The 13790-nt window shown below is 47.1% G+C and overlaps 1 protein-coding gene across 1 annotated transcript; it reads right to left on the bottom strand.

Moving 5' to 3' along the window:
* Positions 1–77: 77 nt before the first annotated feature.
* On the bottom strand, positions 78–2843 carry masp2 (MBL associated serine protease 2). The gene is made up of 6 exons (XM_056600178.1): positions 2736–2843; positions 2428–2650; positions 2101–2278; positions 1758–1889; positions 702–898; positions 78–485 (listed from the first exon to the last, which is right to left on the bottom strand). Exons 1-6 carry the CDS (start codon positions 2741–2743, stop codon positions 327–329), a joined length of 897 nt encoding a protein of 298 aa, XP_056456153.1. The 5' UTR covers positions 2744–2843; the 3' UTR covers positions 78–326.
* Between the last annotated feature and the right edge of the window lie 10947 nt (positions 2844–13790).

Genomic DNA, 13790 nt, shown 5'->3' with positions numbered 1-13790 from the left:
GGTGTTTGTCCAGTCACTCTTTAGATAAAGGTTAGCCTTCAACACACACACACACACACACACATCATTTGAACTGATGGTTTTGAATTGGCCTTGGACTAAACTGAGAAGTTTCAGGACTTTATTATTGCACGGGCGTCTGGTGTTCTTGTATCAAAGGCAATAGTGTTGCAATCCTGTCCTACTGTGACACTTGCAGTATATGCAATACATGCAAACCTTTCTCTTTGCAATAGAGCTTCTGGCACTCTCTGCAAGAGCTAGAACAGCCCTTTAGAACATCATCTATGGATGTTATTAAACCCCAATGGGCTCATCCCCTTGCCCTAATCCGACGTGTTGCTGGTGTACTTGATCTTCCAGCCCTTGTGTTTCCCGGAGCGGTCAGACCTGAAGCTGACGTGCACTCTGTAGCTCCCCGTGTCGATGCGCCCCGGGGCCGACGAGCCACAGAAGGGCCCGTACTCTTGCCCCGTCGTCCAGATCTGGTGGGAGGCAGAAGGGGAAGGACCGGAGATCAGCTGTGGACCACGGTGCCGCTGACTGGATGACGGACGGCCAGAGGACTAACATATGCGTGGAGCGGCGCGGATCGTAGATCCTCCGGGACACCTCCACAATTAAGGGCATGGCGAGGAATACATTGCTCATTCATCGGCCTGCGCCTCTTTCCGATTGGCCCCCCAGGTCACGTGACCCACCTTCAGGGTGTCGTAGGGACAGGGGATCTCGGGGTGCGCCTCCACGTCGAACGGCTCCGGGAAGTCCAGGAGCAGGCGGTGGCCCTCGGGGAGGTGGATGGTGTGGTCACACTGGCTCATGGGGGGGTAGGGCGAGGGGTACCCCGGACTGGTCAGCACCCCCGACGGGGTGGTCAGTACCTGGCTAGGGCACGGCACTGGGGAGAGGGCACACGCAAGACAACCGGACATCGTACTTCGATGGGGTCAAATGGGATACATCGGGATTTAAAACTTAGTGCATGAAAAAAAGATTGTGTTCTTTTCAGGCATTCTGAGGAATGCGATTGATTTAGATCGGATTAGTGTGCTGCTACGCGCACAGGTGTTGGAACAGACAGCAACAGATGAAGTGTAGCTGGGAGACCGAGCCGATGTAATTCATATCATTTTGGGTTATCTGACGGCAGATAATCGTTCCAGCCCATTTGGTGCGTGGTCTTCAACACATCCATGCTGGTAATTGTGAATAAAGACCGAGCGTCTGGGCTCTATTAGTACTGCAAACAGGTATCAATTTACAACGATTCTCTCTCCTTTTTTCTGTCTTTTGGGGGAGGGGTTGCTCTCTGCTCAGGGATCGGGGGGTAATTAACCTTGTCTCGTGCCTCCTGGCCACAGATCCACTGCAGGGTGCATCAGTGCATCTATCAGGCTGGAACGAGCTGGGCCCGCCCCCTCCGGCAGCCTACACTCTCATAAAGTCTCCGGCTGTGCCTCAAATGTCAGCAAATCAACCCCCTGGAAAAGAGCTAGCTACTCGCACAGCCCTGATAGTCTTTTAAAGCAAGCAATTGACTAAATGAGCCAACTCAGCTCTTTGAGAGAAGACCAGACAAAGATTACTAGTAGTACTCTAATCGATGAAGAGCATTTTACATCACTTTCTTATGTTTTGTCTATTCACACTCAACACAAGCCATGTAATCCTGAATGTATTATGTGTACTGTTATATTATTGTTACAGAATTGATGATAAAACGAACGTGCCTCAGGGTCTGAATAATAAGCTCTTACCAGTGCAGGACGCATTGTTGTCATGGAGAAGGAATCCCAGCCGACACGTACAGTAAAATCCTCCGATGTAATTGTGGCATAAATGATCACACACATCCTCGCCGTCTGTCGTTGCGAGGCACTCGTTAATGTCTACGAAAGAGAGAACAAAATATGTCAGCTACTGTTATAGGGTTCATATATTTTCTATTCAAACAGTGCACTTTCAATGGTGAAAAAAAAACAGTGTTTAAACTCTGACATACACACTGACACGCACACACACACACACACGCCCACAGACAGAAGGGAACCGAACACGAGCGTGTGTGCCTCGCGGCCAAAGCCACACATCATGCGTCACCTTCGGAGGTGTAAAACGCTCTGAAGCCAGTGAATCGGCCCTCGTTAGAGTAGTCGCTGTTAAAGACCACCGACATACGCTCCCTCGCTGACAGGATGACAGTGTTGCTCGGGGCGCTCTCTGAGCCCTTCTCGCCATCGCCGCAGAAACGCAACGTCTCGTTGCTCTCCGCCAGCACCTGATTTGACAAGTGGCGGGGGGGGGGGCGGGGGGGGGGGGGGGGGGGGGGGGGGGGGGGGTCAAAGGAGGCACTTGAAACAGGAAGTACGGTGCGGCGGTTTGCTGGGCCGTTGTTAGGTCTTCTCTGTCCGTGCAGCGTGAACACACCTGCAGGTAGTCGTACTCGCAGTGCTGGGAGGGTTCCAGGCTGAAGTGCGTGAAGTAGAGCTTGACTCTGTGGCCCTCCGGGACGCTGATGTTCCACACCAGGCGGTGGTTGTCGGGGTAGGGCTCGGGGAAGCCCGGGGAGCTGAAGCTACCGAACAACCCGGTCAGCTCCACACTCCCGGAGACGTGGAGGAGGACGGACAGGACGCAGACACGAAACGCACTGCCACCAAAACGTAGGAGTGGGTTCATTAAAAACAAATGTGTACATATATTATTCAATGAATTAGGTTGGAGCAGATACGTACCTGTTCATCTTAGTTTTCCTAGGCTAAATGTGTAAACCTGCTAGTTGTAAGTGTCACTTGACAACCTTTGGCACAAGTGCAGAAGAGCAATGACCTGCTTGTGGCCGGCAGGCTGCTCCACAGACAGAAGGCTTCTTCCAATGAGCAAACAGACAGGGTCCATTCGACAGTGTTGCACACATAACTTGGTCCCAAAGCTGTAAACTAGATGCAAACTATTTGTTAACCACTACTGTTATTGCTACTATACTATTGAATTAGTTTGACATACATACATACATACATACATACATACATACATACATACATACATACATACATACATACATACATACATACATACATACATACATACATACATACATACATACATGCATGCATACATACATACATACATAGGCCTACTCAATTTCTTATTTCAAATGTTCAAACATTTTTATTAAATTGTAAAAAGTTATATAACAACAAATCGATTAATTGATTTATGTGAAACAAGCACTTGACTTTGATTTCGACTCGTAGACCTTATAAAATAAAATAAAATAAATCCCACCCTTAATAAAACACGTGAGGGACCTATGTAGCACATCGGAGCCCTGTGAAAACACGCCCGGTCCCCTGACAGTGACGCTGATTCAAACAGAGGCTAACGGCTAATTACATCCAAGCGCGCGCTCATAATAGCCTTGTGTCGTGACTCAGTATTTAAAAGGTAAACGGAAACAAATACAACTCCAACCCCAGCGCTCTTTATGAAACCAGCCATCGGTTGGTCCGTTTGATAACCGCGTCGAGCACCGGAGAGGAAAACGGCCACCGAGTCATTAATAATATTTCTGTGGATTGAAAACCTCCACAGAGGTGACGATTAATAAGCCATCTGTGGCGTAATTATTGTAAGAGCAGACGTCATGTAAATAATAACGTTTATTCATGCTGCATAGATCGGTGGAATGACAAGTCAACTGATGTTTAATAGGTGGTGGGGTCTTTCAGCACGCCGTCGCCAACACATTTATGATAAGTGGGTTTGTAATGACCAACCCCATTAGCCACAACACTCGCAAACTAATGGCGGATGTTTGAGTGGATTACAATAATTATCTACATAGACGTCAATGGTCATCATTTTCCCTTTGCCAAATGCTTGTCCATGCAGGCCAATGAAGAAGTGCTCTGTACCGTTTTTGAGGCCTGCAGTGTGTCGATGTTAGGCTACCTCTGCATACATTGGGCTCTATTCACAAAGTTCTTCAAATAAAAATACTGCTTAATAATTACTGCTGTCCTATTACGCTCAGGGATATATCAATTACTGTCTGTCTGCTTTATGTGACCCAGTCATTGCAGTGGCTTTCATCATTCAAATGAACTCCTCCACAATGAAAGTAGCAGTGTGTAGAACTTAGAAAGCACCCAAGGGAGAGGTTACTGCAGCTCCAACTGAATGCCGCCCCCCCCACACTCCTTTCTCCCAAGACTACGGAGGCCTGTAGTGGCCTGTATTGTGGAAGGTGCCAGTGGGTGCCACACAGTTTAAGGTTAAGTTAGTTGAGAGTGCATGCCAGACCCAAAGTCAATCCCGCAAAGTTTGGTAGGGATTTTTTGTAATAAACAGTATTTGTGCACAAACGTTAACATGAGTGTAAACATATGAATGAGTATAAAAAGGTGTCCATGACCAGAGGGCTGAAACATAATGAAATGCATTTGAGCTGTGAGGAAACCCTTAACAACCAAAACAGTTATATTTTACCCTTCACAAATCTTTTGTGATGAGATATTGACGCGCACACCCATTAATACTGAAAGGTCCTTTATGTAAAACACTCAAACAGGAAATCTCCAGAAAGTGTGAATAAACCCAGGCCTGAATTGAGATTAGGAGAGATCCACCCTTCAATACAGCAACGGAGCAAGACTTCAAGGGAGGTCCAGAGCAATACTTTCAGCAGTGGCGGCTGGTCGTTTTTAAGGTGAGGGAGGAAGGACTGCGCGCTTGGTTGCCATTGGCCTGCTTGCACTGTTGGTGTATGGTGGCATAAGAATGTGAGACTCAAGTTGTTTCAGGGTGTTTTGGTGAACTACAAAATAGAAGGGAGGGAGTTATGTGAACAAAATGTATACAAAGCCACCAGTGGCATCACTGTCATTTGAGAAGGAAAGGATGCAAAGCATATTAGTCAAATCAGGCCTACTATTGATTTGTAAAAGTAAATAAAAAAATCTGGGCCTATCATTGGGCCCATTTTTGCCCTCACTGACTGAAGTTATTTAGCTATGTTTATTTTCAGTTACAATTGCTTGTAATGCTACCAGTAAGTAATGCGTACCTAGCAAACCATGTAGCACTCACAACACTGACGTTGCCATTACTTCTGGTGACCTTGATTTTGGGAAGTGGTCTACCTCTTTCATTGGTCGCTAACTTAGCACTGTAACTGAATGAATGGAATGCTTTTTGTAATAAGACGTTAACAATGTCCTCCTTTTCCAATGTTTCCATTGTTCATTTAGGATCTCGCTATCGCAGATTTCACTTGCTCTGCGTCTCTCAGACTGAGCACCGCGGCAACGCAGACCGGGTTTGTTATTGACAGCGTTGCCAGATTGGGCAGATTTCCCGCCCAATGATAATTCTTCCAGCCTAACATGGTTAAAAGTAGCCCAATTGGGTGGGAAATCGGACCAATCTGGCAACACTGCTCAACATCCAGGGATCCTGCTTATTGGTTCATAGCGCAGACGGATAGATTTTTGCGCGAATCAGACCCCTTAAGGTCCCACCCACTCAGAGGAGGATTTTCCTCCTCTCTCCCATTGAAACCCATGTTATCCACCGGCCGCCAGTACTTTCGGGAAAATGAATGGGAGTCAACGGAGGCGGAGGGAGGACGTTCCTCCCTGAAGTAATTGTCAAAAGGCGATAGGGGGTGCTAATGTCCCTTTACCCAGGGAAACGAACATTATATATTCAAAGGCAATAAAGTAGTCATATTTAAGGGCATTAATTCATTACAATAGTCTGGGCAATCTAAATTTTTTATTCTCAACAATGTTAGGGAGGATCTTCCTCCCTCTCCTCAATGGAGAAGCCTCCACTGACTTTCAGATGTGGACTGGAAAATCTTTGGGGGTCTGGATATTACAGACAAGACAACACATGAAATCTGACAGCACAGCAGCAGTTTGACAGAAGGTTACATGCGTCTGCGCTGATGAGTGGCAGGTATCAAAAGACACAAAGCAGAGGCACCGCAGAGAAGACCACAGTAACTGTACTGTAATATTGCCATCTTTAATCCCTCAAATCACAAAAAAGCTAAAAAGGGGTTTGGAATACTTGCTAAAGGTGTGTCAGACGGTGTCATACAAGCCGGGGAGGGGAATTAGATCAACCAGACCACATCCACCAAGAATACCTTTATGTATGTATAGAGTCTAACAGCTGCTAGAGGTCTAGTACTACTCTAGTAGTATGTGCGCACAGTATTACCTTTTACCTCTCTCGTACCTTCTGAAGGACAGCGGTGAAAAAACAACCAAACCCTTCAGAGCCACTGATACGATGGTGTAGGAAGCCCTCAGAGCGACTAATGGACCGTGAGGAGGATACCTGTCGTTCCGCGGCCGAGGCACTGCCAGGAAGCGCCAGGTGCCTTGTCCCAGGGCCCCTGATGAGCCGACAGGTGTATAATCACCTGGCAGCCACTCACACGGTGACATCTGGGACGGATTAACATGACCACGGGCCCTGGACACAAACCAGCCATGGACCCCTACCAACACGCAAATACACGCACTAGCACACCGAATTTGGTCGCACATTATAACTCATGCAATCCACAATCACACACATTATAATGGGGGGGGGGGGAAGAGAGATAGAGAGACAGACAGACAGACAGAGACAGAGAGAGACACTAACCCCGTGGCTGCGGGCATTCATAGTGCCAGCCGCTCGTCTTAACGCACCCTTAAAAGCACCTAATGACTTCCTTTAACGAGTTAAAAAATGGACAGTATTTGTTGTACCAGGGCAGTATCTTTAGTGTGTTTTTCTTTCTTTCGTTTACGCTATGCAGACCCGCTTAGCACACGTTTCTCCATTTTCACTTTGAAATTGACTTGACTGTTGACCAAGCACTACGACATTGACGTCACGTTAGTTAACGCCATCTTCAATTTGTTGAAATAAAGCGACACAGATAGTACCCTCTTGTTAAAATAAAAAATCGTACTTGATCGATTTTGTTTTTGTTGTATGAATATTAAGGCTTCAGGCAATTTATGTAATAAATACTAAACATTTCCAAGGGCAAATCTTCCAATATAGATTAATTTCAAATATATAGAATACGAAATGGATTTAAATGAATAGATGCTGTTTTTGATTGGCTTTGCTTACAATACAACACAATTGTCTGCAAAATAATGACTTACCTGGCCGGCCTTTCTCTACACCAGATTTGTCTGTGCGGTCAGATAACCCATGATTCTGAAGAGTGGCTTAAAGTGCATTTCTTTTGTTGTCACCAAGATGTTACACAACATGAACCAATGAAGCGATGTGGAATCAAAGAAAACAACAACAGAGACGTTCATTAAGGAACAGAAAACCTCTTTAGTTAATACGACGGCCGCCTTGGCTAATGCTACACGTGCGTCACCCGCCCGGCGTCTCTCGAAACCCAGCGGCTGGTCGCTGGTGCACGGAGCGCACTCAATTAGGAACCCACAGCCACATAACCCTGGTACCTCATGCACGCACACACGTGCCACTCGGACAGAGCGGGCATGAACAACAGGGAGCGCCCCCCTCCCTTTGGTTTCAGCATGATCAAGTCCCGATCCGGCTCAGGGGGCGGAGCACAGGGCTCTGCCGTCTCCCGCACTCTCTGGAGCGTGGCGTAACGAAGTGCTTCCTCATAGGAGGGCCAGCCGGTCATTAAATCCGGAGAACAGGCCACAACAGGAGATCAATGGAAGATGAAGAAAGCAGCAGGACGATAACAATGTTCTGGCGGAGCCGACAACACAGGACGGAGAGGAGTCTCTGCAGCGGCCCGGGGTCAATATTCCAGATCAAAAGGCAAAGGAAGCAGAAGGATAACATGGCGTGGTTCTTATTGATGAACCACAAACACAGGCTTCGTTTTGTGGCCACAATTTGGCGCTCTTTGCCCGGGGCCTCACTGACGAGCATCAAGCCGGGGCTATCATCATGGCACCTATGAGGGTATCTTAGACTATAGCCCCGTCCCCCCGTGGGTCCAGAGACAGGATGGCGGTAAACAGTTCTGGAGCCGGGTGCACTGGAGGTAACCTCAGTGCGCCTCTCTGCTGTCTGTACCCCCACTGTTCTGCACCACCCACACACACCGAGTGTAAACCCTAATTAGAGGCTTGAGTAAGTGGGATGTGTCACTTGATTCGAACGGCGAGGAGTTAATCCCATGGCGGTTTTTCGGCGACGGTGGACACTGTGATAGAGTGCTGAGGCGGGGAGATAAAGGAGAGTGTCGACGTGTGGAAGTGAGGCCTGTGCTGATAACATGTCACCCAGCTGTTACAGATGAGATGGTTCGGTGTAACAATACCGAAGCACTATTATACAATGCCCCACACAAACACACACACGCACACACACACACGATCACCCAGGACACCGGCGGCACGCACGCACACACACGACCACACACCTTTTAAAGTACCACTCTGACTGCAGCCCGAGGTGTTCCCTGAGTGACTGGCGTCGTGTCTTTGTTCTCGGCAGAGGAACGGTTCAGTTTTAATGTTTTCATTAACGCTCCTATTGTTCTTGCCGTCCGCGTGTGGGCGGGTGGCGCTCGCCTTGAAGCCCGCGTCTCATTGTTGGACTTTTTTCGTGGTAAAGTTTGCCCAAATATTTGTCTGACGGGAAGGTCTGCGATTCATGGATTGAACGTGGGCCTACTAGAGATTGACAGTTTAATATTACCCGCACACACACAAACACACACACACACACACGTGCGCACACGCAAAAAAAAGAGCTAAAACTGTCGAATTACCATTTCAATAACATGTTTCCGTATGCACTAAGAGACTTGATGAATCATCAAGGCACATCTAATTACGCTTCATACAAATTATCCAAATGGATGGAACAGCCGTCTTCACCAATCAAGCCGCGCTCGTCGTTAACTCGACATCGGCGCCGCCGCGAGATTCCATCATAGAGGAGGACGGCGCAGCTGCGGCGCACCGCTAGCTCTTAGCCGCCGCCGCCGCCGCCGCGGATGCTAACGACGAAGCGATGGCTTCTGATGAATCGATGTTGATCGTCTTTGTTGTGAGTTTCCCCCCCCCCCCCCTCCTGACGTCAGACCCACATTACTCTTTCACTTTACAAACCCTGCATGCCTATCTTTCCTCACGGATGAAACACGACCATTCTGCTGGCAGCCCGGACCGCCGCGTCGGGGATTCAGTCAGCGCCGCCGCCCGGCGGTGAAGCCGTCGGTGACGACAGCGCTGAAACAATGATGAGAAATGGCACACAGGTGCCGCACTTAACACGCCACCGCTCCCCTCATTATGGCAGCGCGCTCGCTCTTTATTCCCCAAACCGCTTCCTGTCACAGCGCCTAATGAATAAAGGGGAACAGATTTTATTTATTTTTGTCACCGCACACAGCAAGTCAACTTCGCTCCCCCCCCCCCCCCCTTTAATGAAAAGGATACGGAGCGATTTAACTCAAGATGGTGGGACATTGAGTGACAAACTAAATTTAATTGCTTTCTGTAAAATAAATATACCGCAAAAATGAGCCCTTATGAGAAATATTTTATTTAACAAGGTTTATCACTCATTTAGATGAATTATCTTTCCATCTTGCCACAACCTGACATTCTCTCAAGCTTTCCCCCAGCCTTTGAGCAGACAGTGGTAACTAATAACCATATTACGATAATCAGTTTCACTTCAAACACCTCACTAGGATGACTAATCAGCAAGAAAACAAGTGCCATAATCACGTTAACAGACCATCCGTTAAACACTGTCAGTAGAATTAATTTCAATACATTTTATGTAGAACTGATTAAACATTTACTGCTCTGTTAGCGCTGAGAGGAATGACAGAGCCTCGCGCCTCATGGATTTCCAATACGGGCATCAAGACGGCTTCGCCCTCCGTGGAACGCGGCGAGGACTTCCAGAGCCATTATTAAACCACGTCTATTAAACCACGGCCGTCACTCGTTATGCTACACTGACATTTAGGATCTGAATGGCTCTCGTCGCATATTCAGTATTAGCGCTACAAGCGAGGCCGTTAAACACAAGAGGACTTTGTGTTGTTCAGAGCAACTGCCGTTATCTGTGTGGCCATTCCACAAGGGCCCAATTGTCCCCGCGAGTCCCCTAAGGTCGTGGCAGCATTCCCTGGTAAAACAGCATTACTTGAGATCCTATCTGCTACTGTGGCAACAAATCTATTACAGGCACAAAAGGACACGGCAAAAAGCGCCGCTACTGCAGGCTAATCACCGCAGGGAGGGGGCGCTCTGATTGGAGATTCATGTTGGGGGGCTCCATCCAGGGCCCCGTGCCTGGGGTCTCAATCAGACACTCGCGTTCCGTCTCCCCCCCCGTCCCTCCCTCCCACTCGATGTATGTCTCCTGATGGCGCTATCAGCTGGAGTGGGTCTTAGTCACAAGTTGCCACACAACAACACCACGGTGAACGTAATGGACCCAGACTGGGCTTTATTAGGGTAATCATCACTCACAACTCAACACCACACTTTCTGGCTTATTTAAGATAACGACTGTCCAAACAGGCGCGGGGGGGGGTGTAAACAAACTGCATGATTGTTGGGATTTTTTGTTTAATTGGTGTTCCCACTTTAATCGGAGGAACAGTTACTTCTTTTGTTGTCTTTAACTTGCGCCAACAGCCAATCGGTCTCTGACCGGGGGCTTGACTGCCGGACCAGATTCAGGGTTAAGGACATTGATCAGTCAACGTATTGATTAGGTAAGGAGGGACCGATTGAATGAGGTTGAGTCATTCGGTTGGTCTTCCACTCTATGTTACTGTAGACGGTTTCTGGGAGAGCTGGTATTATCTGTATTTTGTTGTTTTGTTTGGGGACATCTTTAATTATTCAGTTAGAAAGATGAGTCTTTGGGCTAATGACTTCTGCAGTGTTTTAAGAGCAGTTTAAACAGCCTCAGTGGAACTGGAAGCACACTGGCTCTTCATATTTCCTTTTTCACAGCCTGATATTTATCACAGAGAAAATTATTTACAGATACTATACATCATTTAAAAATGCCCATTATTTTTTATATGTGATCTTTTGGTAGACAATTTTCATTTCCCTCTTTTCTAACGGTCAATGTGTGTCTTGTTTCAAAGTTAGTTCTAGCTGTTTGCACGCCAGTGACCAATGCATTTGGATAGACTTTGCTCAATGAAAACACAACATTAGTGAGACGCACTTCACAAAAGCGCCATCATGACCACGGCCACAACATAAGGAGACTCAATGGTGTCCAATGAGACCCATTACGCTCTCAAATAAGAACAGGTGAATGAATTTATAAACGTATAGACGTTGCAGTGTAAAGCAATGATTCATCACTATTTGACTGCATCACGTCAAGCATTCCCCCACCTGCCAAAGCCAGCATACGTGCGTTTCCAGGAAGTCTTTGAGCCTACGACATAAATTTCCATTAATATACGAAGGGCCATAATCATATCCCAAGACTAAACACGGCACACTGCGATGCGTTTCCTCTGGCATCACGAGTGTCTCTAAAGCACAGCTATCTACAATAAAGAGGGGGGGGATGTCACTATAGCGACAGGTGCCCCATCTTTTGCTGGCAGCGGCGCCACTCATTTTCCCAGCCAAGGCTTCAGTGTTGAGAGTGCAGAGGGCCTATTATGGTCTGCTTTTAGCTCCCAGCGCTGGTGGGGGAGGGGACAACATGCTAATAATCCGAACACAATCCATCAGGCATCGTTAGCCCCGCTGGTACCAACATTGTCCACGGTTCATTTCCACCGTAAAAATAAAAGTATAAAAATAAAGGATTTAAAATAACAAATAAAATCGGAATAAATAAAAAGGGGAATGGTGCGGTACAACAGACGTGTGTGTGTGTGTGTGTGTGTGTTTGTGTATGCGTGAGTGTGTGTGTGTGTGTGTGTCCGAGTGTCTATTTGTGTGTTTTGGATGCATTGGTTAATTAAAAAAACACTGGTTTTGTGTAAGTGTGTATGCGGATGGCAATGCACAAAAAGCATGAACGTTCTCACCCTGAATATAAATCACCTTTTTGAATGACATCAACAACTCTCCACGAGCAACACCCAGACCGGCCTGCCCCTCTGCTGCTTAAGGAATGATTTGATCCTGGGGGGGGCCGACTGTCCACCCAGACCCGCGCCCTTACAGCGCTCTGAGCGAGGCCTCCGACTGCGCACCCGACTGACAAAGAACAACACCCGCTTCAGCGCAGTCGGCGGAACCTCGGCTCCAATACCAGGAGACCCTCCGTGACCGTGAACAGAACACTGCACGTTCCTGCCAGCGTACTTTTCAATGTTGTCAAACAGTATCTAAAATGCAGCCTTTTGAGTATGGAGACGGGTTGGTCATCCATACATCATTTGTTACTAGTGGATTTGAAAGACACAATTCCTACAAATAATCTATTTTAGCTACTACACGTGTTTTCAATTTTTTTTCTAACACTATGTATGTACCAGTACATACATATTGTTAGAGTTCTGAAACACTCATAGTCTCTGACCCGGCTGTTTCCGGAAGTGTCCTCAAACCAAGGTAACTCTTACTTTATGAGGCTGTCGTTTGTGATGAATCAACTCAGTCTGGTACATCAGTTTCATGAGTTCTCTGTTCACCACGGATTCTCTGCATTCCTTGGCCTGTCTTTCCCACATCGACCTGGAAAGACAGCGGGTGACTAACACAGCTAAATCATGCGTAAAAGTGCACTTCATCGACCGGAATGAGCGAACGGAATAAGGGGACAGAAAGAGATAGACGAGATGGAGAACTTCTTGACCGATGTCATGAAGAGCCGGACGTGTGGAAGTCGATCCACAGCACACATCTGCCCGGCTCCCAACACGCAGACATTCTGCAGGCTCACTTTGAAGCTGCTGTTAATTATTTCTATTCTCCACGCTCAAGGATGGAGAATAACCCCACCGATGTATATCTTGTGTTATTCCTAAACACTCTTCGTCTTACACACAAAGTTGTTGACATTTGAAACGATACCGTGAAGCCCAAATCGAACGTGGCCCGTGCCTTTAAGGATCAAAAGGAAGGAGACGGTATATTTTGTGTAGTTGGAGACAGCAGCTTTGATGTTGGGCATCGTTTTCGTTGTGCATCAGAAATTCATATTGCAAAGTTTGAAAAAGCTTCCTTCTGATAAAGGTCATTTTGGGGCATGTGAGAATGAAAGACATGGTTTGAGGAGCTATAATCACGTCAGGGAGAGGAGACCTTTGTGCATTGGAGGGTGAGAGAGAGACACAGCGCTGTGACCGCCGACCCCGTGTGTGGAAAGCATGTGATTAAAACTGTTGAGATGAGAGAAATGCACAGAACTATAATTAATGTTCGCACTGTGTTTCTGGCAGATTTTTCTATTGTCCGTTCTTGTTCAGCAAATAACAGATTATTCAGGAGGGATTTTTACCCTACCATTTATTTACACTATCTGTTCTCTACAGGTGTGCCCCCCCCCCCCCCCCCCCCCCCACCTTAATTAATCTCGAATGTTTCAGTTTCGTTCCCCTTGGCGGCATTTTCCATAAGTTCATAATATTCATAATGCTGCAAATGCAAGGGCTTTCATCAGTGGGCCACAGGTTCAGTCACCATTGTGCGATCCCCCATTCCACGACAGTGACCTATACAGTGAAAGTGAACCCCAGGTTTCAGCACACATTCAGGCAATCATGTCCTATTCATCGAGGCATAGAAAGAGAGACGCTATGATTTAACTGAGTGAGGAGA

This window comes from Gadus chalcogrammus, chromosome 1 (genome assembly GCF_026213295.1).
Source record: "Gadus chalcogrammus isolate NIFS_2021 chromosome 1, NIFS_Gcha_1.0, whole genome shotgun sequence".
Classification (NCBI taxonomy): Eukaryota; Metazoa; Chordata; class Actinopteri; order Gadiformes; family Gadidae; genus Gadus; species Gadus chalcogrammus.
Note: the sequence above shows the minus strand (reverse complement) of the source record. Positions and strands in the feature narration are given on the sequence as shown.

Coding starts and splice junctions, on each gene's coding strand:
- masp2 (XM_056600178.1), bottom strand. Junction 2,279..2,427: donor GCGAGTACGACTACCTGCAG/GTGTGTTCACGC, acceptor TTGTCAAATCAG/GTGCTGGCGGAGAGCAACGA. Junction 1,890..2,100: donor AGCGTTTTACACCTCCGAAG/GTGACGCATGAT, acceptor TCTCTTTCGTAG/ACATTAACGAGTGCCTCGCA.